Source organism: Bufo bufo, chromosome 4 (genome assembly GCF_905171765.1).
Source record: "Bufo bufo chromosome 4, aBufBuf1.1, whole genome shotgun sequence".
NCBI classification, from domain to species: domain Eukaryota; kingdom Metazoa; phylum Chordata; class Amphibia; order Anura; family Bufonidae; genus Bufo; species Bufo bufo.
The window spans coordinates 21,101,649-21,114,057 of NC_053392.1; the positions used below are offsets into that span (position 1 = coordinate 21,101,649).

General features: G+C 44.7%; 1 protein-coding gene across 2 annotated transcripts in view; it reads right to left on the bottom strand.

Moving 5' to 3' along the window:
* Nucleotides 1–12,409, bottom strand: part of AGBL5 (AGBL carboxypeptidase 5) — a 37,472-nt gene that overhangs the window by 8,788 nt on the left and 16,275 nt on the right. The window contains exons 9-13 of one of the 2 annotated variants that reach the window (XM_040426972.1): nt 8,244–8,413; nt 7,897–8,032; nt 6,975–7,165; nt 6,078–6,253; nt 5,007–5,838 (exon numbers count right to left, since the gene is read on the bottom strand). In XM_040426972.1, the coding sequence (XP_040282906.1) occupies nt 5,828–5,838; nt 6,078–6,253; nt 6,975–7,165; nt 7,897–8,032; nt 8,244–8,413 (684 nt within the window). In that variant the 3' untranslated portion in view covers nt 5,007–5,827. Of the gene's footprint in view, nt 1–5,006; nt 5,839–6,077; nt 6,254–6,974; nt 7,166–7,896; nt 8,033–8,243; nt 8,414–12,409 lie in introns of those variants that run through there. The other variant, XM_040426971.1, reaches the window with a different exon arrangement.

The window sequence follows — 12,409 nt, forward strand, 5'->3', positions numbered from 1 at the left end:
GCATTGGAGTCTATGATAAAATTGCTAGTTTCCTATGGAGCCCTATTACAACCAAGGGCTCCATAGGAAATACTATGCAGCAGCCTCCTGTCATTCACAAAAACATGGGCTGCTGCTGCACACACGCTCCGGCTCCTCCGAACGCCGCAAGGGGCAGCCGTAGCATCACCGGAAGAGCGCGCTTCCAGTGTTTCATGCTCTCAGATGCAGTGGTCAGGATTGACCTCTGCATCTGAGGTGTTAAATGTCCGCAATCGGCATTACTGCCGGTTGCGGACATTAGGCACAGGTGTCTGCTATAAGAAACAGCAGGCCACCCGTTGCTATGGCATCTGCTCCACTCAGGAGCGGGCGACATCTTTAAAGACCCGGCCAGCACCGTACTATTACGCCGCTGGTTGGAAAAGGGTTAATTGCTGCTTGTGTATGGTCTGTCCTTTTTGAAGAAGTTGAATAATTAACCTAGGTGCTACCTCAGACTCGAGAAAAATGTAATTTCAGGTAATCAAATGTCATTGTTTAGGGTCAGATTAAAACTAAATATAAACAGGAGATTGAATAATGGCCCCATAGAAGGAATCTTCACAAACGTACACAAGATCCAGAACAGAAAAAGAAGTCTTGAGGTTTGAAGCAACCTGTAGCTCGGGTAAATCCAGAGACTCAGGATTATCAGGGTCAGAATCAATCCTCTAAAACAAAATAGAGTTTGAAGATCCATCATTTCATCTTCTGCAGTTGTGGAGACCCAACATACAAATCATAGGTCCTCCAACACTATACAGTGATGAGCAAAAGGCTAACAATGTTTTGAACTTTTGACTTTCAGGCTCCATATCTCACCATCCACTACAGCTTTGAACGTGAGACTCCCATCATCATTTTAGCTATCTTGTACATAAATTACACTTACAACGATTTAGCATATGATTAGTTCTGCAGATTCTTGTCATGTAACTGCATTGTTACTGTTTTTGCTCCTGGTGGTGAAACTATCTTTCTTCTTCTATACTACAAATTACAACTGGTTCTCACACTCCCTAATAGTTCAGTGTGTTATTAGGTTGACTCCCAAGCAAAGGGTCACTGGTTTGAATCCAGGAGCAGCCATGAAGATTTCCCAAGAAAACAGAAACAGCATCATCCATAGTGGTATCTCAGCCAAGAAAATTGCCAAAATGCATCATGTGAGCCATGACAGTTGGAAGAATACTAAATTAAGTCTGTCCATCCATTCCAAAGTCAAGAGGTGGAGGTCCAGGCAAAATATCAGAGTCAACAAGTTGGCTCATCACAAGGTCTATCAGTTCTGGCGTGACTAACACGGCAGTGGAGGTGGCTCGTAGGCTTCGTAATAGTGAGATCACAGTCGTTCGTGCGACGCACATTACAATGGTGGCCTGAAAATAAGATGAAGAAGCCTTGACTACAATATCGTCATAAGAAACGTCCGCTTGAGTTTGCAAAAAAGTAGGACCAGTGGAAAGGGGTGATTTGGAGCGATGAGATGAAAGTCAATAGACTGGGCTCTGATGGGTGCAAATGGGTCTGGAAGAAACAAGGGAAAGGGGCTAACGTATCGAGAAATTGAAGGAACTGTCAAGTTTGGTGGAGAAAGCGGGATGATATGGGATGTTTCCCAAAGGCGTTGGATACTTGAACAGGATGGATGGTGGTCTCAATCCTGAGCTATATAGGAGTATCCTATAATACGAGTTACTTCATACACTCGAGTACTATGGGTATGAAAAGGACAACATAGTGTTCCAGCAGGAGAACGACCCGAAGCATACGTTGAGATTGGTGAAGAAATGGTTCAATGAAGTAGAAGTGCTGGATTGGCCCCTAGACCTCAACCCAGAAGAACACTTGTCGGTAGAATTGACAAAAAAATGCACCAACATTGGGAATGTGGAGAAGAAACCTGGGAACATATTTCAGTCAAGACTTGCTTGAATCTGATCGAGAGCATGCCCAGAAGGATTCAGGCAGTGTTGAAAGCCAAAAAGGTGGATTTACAAAATAATAAAAAATTTAATTTTAGGAGCAAAACAGTAACAATGCAGTTTCATGACAAGAATCTGCATAACTAATCATATGCTAAATAGTCGTAAGTCCGATTTATGTATGAGATAGCCGAGATGATGGTCTATAAAATGATGGTGGTCTTACGTCCAAAGCTGTAGTGGATGGTGAGATATGGAGCCTGAAAGTCAAAAAGTTCAAAACATTATTACCCTTTTGCTCATCAGTGTATGTAGTAAGTTAGAGCCAGCACTAAGACGTGGGGTTACTACCCAATATCATCACATTCCTGAATACATGATTCGAGATTTCCAGAGCTGTTGCCAAAGACAACTTTCTGGTCATTGCTGTTTCATGTGGCCTTTAATGTTCATGTCCACACAATATTGTGATTTTTTTTTAACAGCATTTTGTGCTCCAGAGCTCATCTTCCTATTATAATGGGGAAGTTGCAAACCGTAGGAAGTCATTTTGCAGTAGTGTTCTGGTCATATAGACTCCACTGCTCTCGACACAGCCTTCAATCTTGAGCATGGCACTCTCATAACCAGGTCATGGTGGCTTCTCTACCTTTGGATTATCACGTTGTAGAAGAATGAAATCTATTGTTATTTTGTATTTACAAAAGGCCATACATTTAATGCACCAAAGTCATAAGACCCAACCTGAGCAGATAGCCTGCACCGTATTCTATTCACCTGTCTTTCCTTTTGAAAGTAATTTGCACAATAGTCACATAAATGTGGCATGTATTCTCGTCTGCTTTTGGAGGAACAGTTTTGATGATAGTTTTCTTACTGGGAGCCTCCCTTGACGGAGAAGTAACTTTAAGCCTTTGCAGAATGTTTTCCTTCAACAAATCTTGAATACGCCTTCCAATTTCATGAATCCCTGCAAAGTTGCCACACACCCAGTGCCGATGACCGAAGAGGAGCGCCAAAACATCACAGAGCCTCCATTACGCTTTTCAGGATGAGGTTCTTTTCAGTAAGAACTTACTTTTAGGTTAACAGAGTTGATGGCATTTATTAAGAACTTCTGCTTCAACTCCCCAAAAGGACATTCTGCTTCAGCGACTGGCTTTTGATGGGAAACTCCAGTCAGGTCTATTTTATAGGGGTCCACCTGGGTTTGGACCTCACTTGAATTTGCCCTCCTCTCACCGCAGATACAAAACCTGTGTGATTCACCCCTCCATACTGCTGTGTCTTCTGTACACTCTCCGCACATTCAATCCACAGTTATCCTTACCATCCCCTTTATATATTTATATCAATCTAATCTATCTATGCTCAAACAATTATGCATGTTCTAAATGAGAATAGTGCCTACCAAACACACCTCTGGGGGGGGTATCTTCTGAGATCAAACGAATGTGGCAGGTTGCAATTAAAAAACCTAGTTGTTCCCCTGAACATCTGCCGTCATCAAGAAGGGGTAGAGTTATACCACCCAACTGCCCAGTTTTACGCGGTATTGTCCTGCAAACAGACTGGAAAGTGGACATTTCTGGAAGAGTTTGCAAAGGTTCCTCTTGGATGGAGGTGCAAATATTGGGAAATATAGTAGAGCAGAAAGAGAAGACAGCAGCAAGAAGTGTGCCGTCAGATATATGTAATAACCAGGAGTAGCAGCATAGCCAGCTATGTATAAAGGTTGCACAGCCTCTACAGGAAAAAAATATAATAATTATTGGTAAGAATTTTTTAAATGAAGACTAATTAGAAAGATCCTTTGTTTTGCTTTTAAGAAGAGAATGAACAATTAAAATTTGGTGTAAAAGGGATCCATTGCCTTAAGGCATGGCTATGTTCATTCAAGACAATGTGTTGTCAGGTCCTTCAGAGCGAGAGACACTCTTTGTAAATGCTCTCCAATCAGGTCAAGAGATGAGGCTCCTGAACAAAGGATTCCATTCTAGCAACAAGGAATTTCCTAATGTGACACATGAAAACAGCTTTTCTAGACAGTCCCTTTAAACTTTTATACCCATATTGGCAACAGCGACCATAGGAATCTCAAGGTGTTTGGAGAGTTTCATCCATGGACTACGACTGATCTTTCTAATCACTTCCTCTCTACTTGTCTCTTTTTCAACGTATTTTGCAACAAAAAGCAGCAGTGTGCAGGTTGCTCTCGACATAAAAAGGCTGAATGAGAGGTAATAAGAGTCTATCCATATCCTTCTGACCCACAGCATGGCGCTGACAGAAGATCAGAGAGACACTTGATATAGTAGCAGCACAGGAAAACTAAAGTCTCTCTAAGGGGTGTATGGGTGTAACATAAGTAGGAACATAGCTAATCAAAAATTGTTTTGCATTATGTGCATAAAATTGATGTGAGAATATTTAACTTCAAGTTCTCTTTTTTGGTTGCCCGGGGACACCAGTAAGGAGTAAAGTGATGTTTTAGAGGCGCTTTACAGTTTTCTTTGGAACATATATTTCTTTAATGAGAGGTACCGCAAAGGGGACGGACAGCACCCCACTGACTAAGTTTTGTATTCTATGACTGCAGAGTTAAAGGGATTCTGTCACCAGCGACCTCCCGATCAAACAGTTTGCATAGACACATGACTGAAATGATACTTTTTCTTAATATGCAAATTGGGCCTCTGGTGTAATAAGGGCATCAGCATTGCTCTTGTTGCACCCAAGCTCCTCTCATTTCTGTGGTCAGTCCCTGTTTGATTGCTTTAATTACCAGGGCCAGGCAGTGCCAAATAAGGAAGGGAGAGGCTGACCATTGTTGGGTGGGTGCTTTATTGCACCAAAGGCTCAATTTGCATATTAAGAAAAAGTACCAGAACTCGGGAACGGAGCTTCAGAACAGCGTTTTAATCAGGTAAAGCACAGCTTTGTCTCTTGATTGGGGAAGGGGTGCTGGTGACAGATTCTCTTTAGCATGCCATTATCCTAGGAGTTTATATCTATGAGTTGTGATGGATTGATGATTTGTGGAGAAGCACATTGGACATGTTGCCTTATGCACAAAGTGATGACACGGGAGGTACTTCTACAGAGGCGACACAGAGGCAGTAAGGATCATCAGCCTGAGCTCATTTATTACTGATGGTTAAATTGAATACAGACAACAGTGATTACATTACACACAGTAACTGCCCCTTCTATGACCCACGTCTGCCCACCTGGTTAGGTGCACTCCAGCAGATAACACAGGGCTAGAGACACTGACAATGACATATGACGACACAGACGGGTCACGCGCGTTCACTATTATCACAACAATGCCCATTATATGCCGGCACAATATACGACAAGTGCAAATCCCAGAGAAGATAAATAAGGACACTTCACAATGGAAAGGAAAAGCACCAAAACAAAAGCATCAAAAATTCATTCAAGTATGTCAGGAAAGAACAAAAGGCTGCAAGCGGGAAAAGAACAGCGCCAGGTACAGGCTGGAGCCGCCGTATAAGACATGGACGTGAAAAAGTTCCATGTCAGAGTCCTGATTTAAAAGAAGGCAATGCGATATTACTCAGCGATACACGCCCTCTGCTGGTCAAGTCTGTAACGAATGTCTTCTACAGAGCCAAGATGTGGGGGAAGCGCCACGCATTGACCAGATCATGGACTGTCAGAACATAGAATACACATTCCTGGATATAAGTAAACACCCAGTATATAGGACAGCTGCCCGAAACAAGCAATGTAAAAGGAAAGAACTGGAATCATGCCGGAGGAAGTCAAGAAGACAAGGGTTGGACTGAGATTCTTCACCTGGTGCAACTCTCATGATGCAGCTTTTGTTACAGATCTCTCAGGTAATGTAGAGTTCATTGTGCTCCTACGAGACATAGCTTGGGTGTGTTTAAGAGGACAAGTACAAACCTCCTGGTCACTGTGACCTCTGCGCATTCACGTGACCTTTGTGTATTAAAGAATCACATATATGATCACTAAAAGATCCTGACAAATGGAAGGTTGCAACACTGGGAGGTCTTCACCTCTGCTTGGACCAACAACGCCAGATGTACCCTAAGGGGGTGAGGACAGGATGCCAGCAGTGTGCAGAGCTCAGCTTACCTCGCACTGGACCCAGGAGTCTGTGAGCTCCTCCCTTCGGGGGGCTCTGGCCACAGATGAAGGTGAAACTGGCGGAGGGTCTGGTCTGGGGAGAGTTCTGTTGGCTACTGCTGCTGCTGGTGCCATTGCTGAAGCTCCGTGCTCTGCCGAGATTATTCTCTGAGGATGAAGCAAAACTGGAAAAAAATTAAAATAAAAAATTCAACAAGTGGGATCAAAAACAGCTAGAAATAAAAATAAAAAAAATACTGTTTTATAACAAACGATAAGGCTACTTTCACATATGTGTTTTGGCATTCCTGTTTTTGAGATCCAGCAGGAGATCCGTTTTGTGTCCATGCATTCAGGATGTATCCGGATGCCTTCAGTTCCGTCAGCATTCCGTTTTGTGACCGGACACAAAAGCACTGCAAGCTGCGGTTTTGTGTCCAGTCATCGAAACGGAAGAAAACCTGATCAGTCACTAAAAACAATGCAAGTCAATGGTAAAAAAAAAAAAAAGGGATCCGTCACCCATTGACTTTCAATGTATTTAGTGACAGATCCAGTTAGAGCCTTTCGTGTTAAATCAAAATGGAACTAACGAAAAGATGCATACTGATGTGTAAAACAAAACGGAACTGGTTTAGTCAGGTTTTGAGATAATCTGCTGGATCGCAAAACCTAAAACCAAAACGCATATGTGAAAGTAGCCTAAAGGAAAAGTGAGGGCATCACCCACAATCTAAGGCCCGATACAGTTTTCCAGCTTTTGGGTCTCCACCAATCACACATTCATGGCTGACCACAAGTACAACCCATTAATGTCATTTGAGCCCCTTGTTTACATGGCCTAGGACCGGAGATATCAGAAGTACAACACCCACATTGTGCAAGTCGTTTGACAATTGGACATACCTGCTTGCCTTAGGAGGAGTCTTAGTGCCCTTCTTTCTGGAGCCTCCAAGAGTGGCTGCTTTGGTATTACGGACATGTTTCAGCATCCATGCCCGCAGGTTGGAGAGGCTGCTGTACTCGGACAGGATGAGCCGAGGCCAGGGGTTACACTCCGCCATATCCAGAGCTGCGATGGCAATGGCTCTGCCTACCTGGCAGACACAGAGAAGGTGTAATTAGTGATCGGTAAGTACTCAAGACCAGGCAGGATTTATGATGTCCCTCAATGACATAGATCAGGAACACAAAACTATATCCTCCCAAAATAACCTGTCAGGAAAATAGGGTGGGAGCCATAGACTTAATCTGGACATACACATGAGATAATCCATACCCCCATACAAAAGCATGCTCGGCTCAGCCTTCTCGAAAGATATCCAACATTGGGCCACGGAAGGCCCTCATACACATTAGATGATTGACCAATCCAACCGAAACGTGTCCAGACAGATTTTTCCCCATCAGGCTACACTCTCCTGATACCCACAGTCCAAGCATATTACACTGCAGCATATAATATGAACATTAGTACTGTACGGCACAGCAGAGCATGCTCTCTAAAGGGAGGGTCAGCATTGTGGTCTAACTTTCTGCATCTCAAAGCCAAAAGAACAAGCTAAGGTGTGTCAGAGGTGCTGACGAGACAGGCCTCATCACCAAGGCAAGGAGACCGCACAACATTCCTGCCGGCCTGCTCAAATAACAACCGTTATGCCACCAGACAATGACCTGGCGGCTGCGATGCCCACAGACAGCAGGTGGGCAGAGGTTAGGTTCAGATCGCTCCACTATTTATCCAGAATCACACAGGTCGCGAAGATGTACCAGAAACCATAGGGTATCTACACAGTGACAGCAGAGGGCAGGGCGTGTCGGTCATTACCTGCTCAAATATGTCAGTGGTGAACTTGGGGGGGAAGGCGGGTGGCGGAGGGGGGGTGGCTCTCCCGTTGTCGTGACACGCCCCAGGGATGGTGTTGACACAGCGGCCGGTGTTGTAATTGCACTCCAGAGTGTAGCTGAAATAGTAACAGCACCAAAAGCAAAGACATGCATCACAGACAGAAGAGGGGTCCAAACATTAATCTCAGGGGCCACAGCTCCGAAAGATGGCTGGTCGTGTCTGTTCTGTATGGGCACGAGGGATTCAATCACAGAGCATACACAAGCCATACATGGGAACAGGAAGCATGGCGTCACGTGACCAGAAGATTACCTCCATCATCTTACCTGTGAACGATCCCCGTGGCTTTGTGTATGGCCACACGACCGCTGCCCTCCTTGGACTGACCGTCCCTCTTGTCCTTCGCATACATGTTCTTCTCTGAGAAATTGCAGCCCATGAAATCGAAATGAGCGGAGTTCAGGGAGATGAGCTTAGGATATAATAAGTTCTCCATCTGGAGATAAATGACAAGGAGGGGCAGTATTATAGTACTTATATCCTTGTACATAGGAGCGGTATTATAGCAACTATATGCTTGAATATAGGGGCATTATTATAGTAGATGCATTCTTGTACACAGTGAGCATTATCATAATAGTTATCTTCTTGGTGGCACAGTTCATGAATGAGGACATGTTGATGGAAGGTCTGTACACACACACACACACACACACACACGGAGAACTCCTATTTAGTGTTGGTTTAGCAGCTCCATTAGAGACAAAATTCCCTCTAAAGTCTATATGACCCACTTCAGGATATAAAAGGGAGACAGTCTCAATCACAGAGACCAGAACAGGTCAACTGGATGATGCCCTGGACGCCGAACAGTGGGACACTGACATTAATGCGTCACCAACTGAAACTCTAGAGCTCAAGTTAGAGAACATAGAAAACAGGACCTAGAAGGTGAATTTGTAGGTTTGGGGCACACTTGAAACCATTACAGATCTCTCTGCTACTCTTCTCACTTCATCAAGTTGACCCTGTACTGTCTCAGATGCACAGGGTCCTGTGATTTGCTGCCTGACATTATACTGAAGCAAATGACCTGATGCAAGGTGCTTCTTAAAATCTCTCTATTTTGCCAGGTCTTCCGTCTTTTGGTCATTCGCATGTGGATCACACTCCAAAGAAGACATGAAATGGGGCCTATCACTCAGGCTTTGCAAGAAGCACAAATAATGTACCATCGGGGATCACCTTTATCCCTCACTTTCTAAGTGAACTCTTGATCTCATCCACATAGTCTCTGAAGGTTTGCAGGCCCTTTAGAAAGTTGGTATTTGCGTGGATCTCCAGGCTACCACAGAAGTCTGCCATGGGCTGGTCCTTCAGACCCCCTGTATCATCTCATCATCTCAGGCCCCGGGGGGGGGGGGGGGGGTTTCCAACTTAGTCCAGCTTTCATTTGGGACACTACAGAACCTTCTAGTTCTTAATGTTCTATCACACTTCTGCTCCATTTAGTTTTATAACCGTCTCGTTTCAAAGGTGTGGTTTTGAGGTTCAACCATTGTGGATCATCATGTTGCCTTTCAGATTTGGACTCTGTGGTGGCTGGTCATCCTTCTTTCAGGGACTTGGCCTTCACCCAAATTGTCCTTGAGACATTGCTTATGTCCATGGTTTATCAATTTTTTATTTTTATAATTGATATGTTTTGAGCCACATTGCATCTGCCTTGACTAGATGCCTTTATGTTGTGTCACACTGTCTGATGCCTCATCCTGCTACGATCGTCTTTATCTCCTCAACACAATTACTGTAGCTATGGGAGTACATATTCTCGACGTGTCTAACCCATAATGTGAGGGGTCTAATTCCACACAAAACAGAAGACATTCCTCTCGTATCTTAAACATGCTCCAGATATTATGTCTGCAATCACACCTCACCCCACAATCTCATCCTAAATCCCTTCACCCTCGGAGCTCCACATGTTCCTCTTTAATCCACCCCAAAAGGGAGAATTGTGGTTTTAGAGGGTTACACGATGTTACCTGTCTTACCTCCCCTCGTCTATCAGCATATTACTTGGTGTGCATTTTGTCTTTGACACAACCTTAGACAGGTCAGCCCCTCTTTCACAACCACGTCCTGCCCCTCAGACTTTTAGAAGTTTATGAATGGTCAGCAGCTTGCAGTAAAGGTACAGATGGGTGTTGCCAGTCAGGGGGCGTGTCCCTGCACAGTCTGACACCAGCAGCACTGGTTGGATACAGTCAGACACACCCGCCGCTGGTAACACCCAGCAGTTCCTTTACTCCAGGCTGCTGGCAATGTGTAAACTTCTAGCAGGAATAATACAGGATTGGCACAACATACAGTAGAGTCATAAGAACAGATTCTCCAGAATTGTTATGACATAGGTAATGCAAGCAATTACCAAGACAGACGTGTCAGGAGAGGGGACAGGTCCTCTTTAAATTGACTTAAAGGGGTTGTGTCATCTAGGACAACTCCAGTCCTCAGGGCACACCTTCTGGTCATGTTTTCAGGTGTTGAGCAGGTGATATTGTTATTGTCAGTGCATCAGGACTTACCACAGGTATTCATTCTGTGGGATATTCTCAAATCATGACTGGTAGGTGGGCCCTGAGAACTGGCGTTGGGGGAACATTGATCTGAGACACTGGTGGCATAATAGCTAGAATATGCCATCAATGTAAGACAGGTGCAGTTCCAGGAGGTGAAGGATAGGCACATCGTGATCTCCATTCACTTCTTTGGGAGTTCCAAAAATAGCTGAGCAAGCGTGCTCAGATATCTCCAGAACGCCCAGAGAAATGGATGTGGAGAGAACATGCGCGGCTACCTCTTCACTCACCTGTATGGGGGTCCTGGAAATAGCCGAGCTGGCTCAGAGACTAAATAATCTTGACTGGTCCTGGTCCATCACAGGGCTCCTGGCCTTGTATCTTCCAAAGGTGGTTAAAGATACCAAAATCGCTGCTTGCTATGCTTTAGTCTAAAAATGAAAAGGCACTACGATGGACTCCATCCAAATATTACCGATGGGCCAACAAACCTGATAAACTCTGTGTAACAACTAAAGAGCCAGACAACAGATACAAATCCGGTATCCAAACTAGACCTGGCCAGACTGCAAATACAGACCGTATTTAGGACATTTTCCATACACACCATCAGAAACTATTCTACTCTTGCCCCTAGGACTGTGGTGGGCGACTTTGTTACGTTCAGTGGGTGTGGAACCATTGCTAAACCTGAGGGCGTTGTCCTGGCCGCCTAGTATTCACCCTTTAACCCCTATACAGGGATCTGGACTTCGCCGCAAGGAACCAACCTGGCTGCTACCTCCTGGAATAGTCCTGGTGTAGTTAGTTGCTGAACCACAGGAGTCAGAGACACCGGTGCAGAGCACCAAGGACAAAGACAAAAGAGTAGTCGGCACACAGTCCAATAGTCAGGGCAGGCTGAGTACAAGCGTAATCCAGGTCACAGTTCCAAGGTCGGAGCAGGCGGCAAGGAGCAGAATCAGAAGACAAACAGGGTTCGGTTCAAAATAACTCAGACGAGATTGTCTTGGCTGTGTACTAACAAGTAGAAAACCTTAATGCTCAGGCGAGGAGGGGGATCCAGAGCTCAGCAACTTAACCAGCGACAGGGTCAGGAGAAAGGGACTAATTCCCCTAGTGCTGAAAGGAGTTCACCAAGCACTAGTCCCAGTACACATTATGCCATGTATCGTGGCCAAAAGCTGGCTTGCTTTTAAGCAGGATATGACAACCGAGGAGGTAGACTTTACTATTAGGAACTTGAAGTTTGGTAGACCTCTTTCTCCAGACGGTCTATATCAGCAATTTATTACAAAACATTCTCCCCTCCACGGACTTCACATAACCTCCTATATTGCGTCCACCTTTGGCAGGGAAAACCTATGCCCTCTGAATTTTCCTCTGCTATGATTGCAGTTTCTCCCAAGCCCTAGAAGGGATGATCTGGTGTCCACCAATTACAGACCTCTTTCACGCAACTCGCATACTAAAGTCACGTTTGCACTGTGCTGACTAGCAGACAATTCCCTGCTCGTCAGTGGAAGTGAGTGCCGCATTTACATGCAGTGATCACCTCCAGTGTATGGGGAGTATAGATCACTACTGCCGTCACTCATCCTCACTAAATGTATTGTACTGTTCACACAGCGCGACCTGCTGCCCAGAAATGAGGATTGAGGTGTCCACACCAAAGATAGTTTTACCCAATGGATATGTGCTTCTCGTTCATCAGGGAATCTGAGGCACCTCAACACGGGCAGATAATCGGTAGCAGGCGTTCATGGGTCCGTTCCCAATAATGTGCGGTGTAAATGAGCCTCAAGATTTTTACTTCTATACGAGCTTATAGATGGCTTCTTCCAGCTTTGGTCCATGGGGATCAAGTGGGATCCCAGTCAAAGACTCATTAGAAAGATCTTAAACATTCA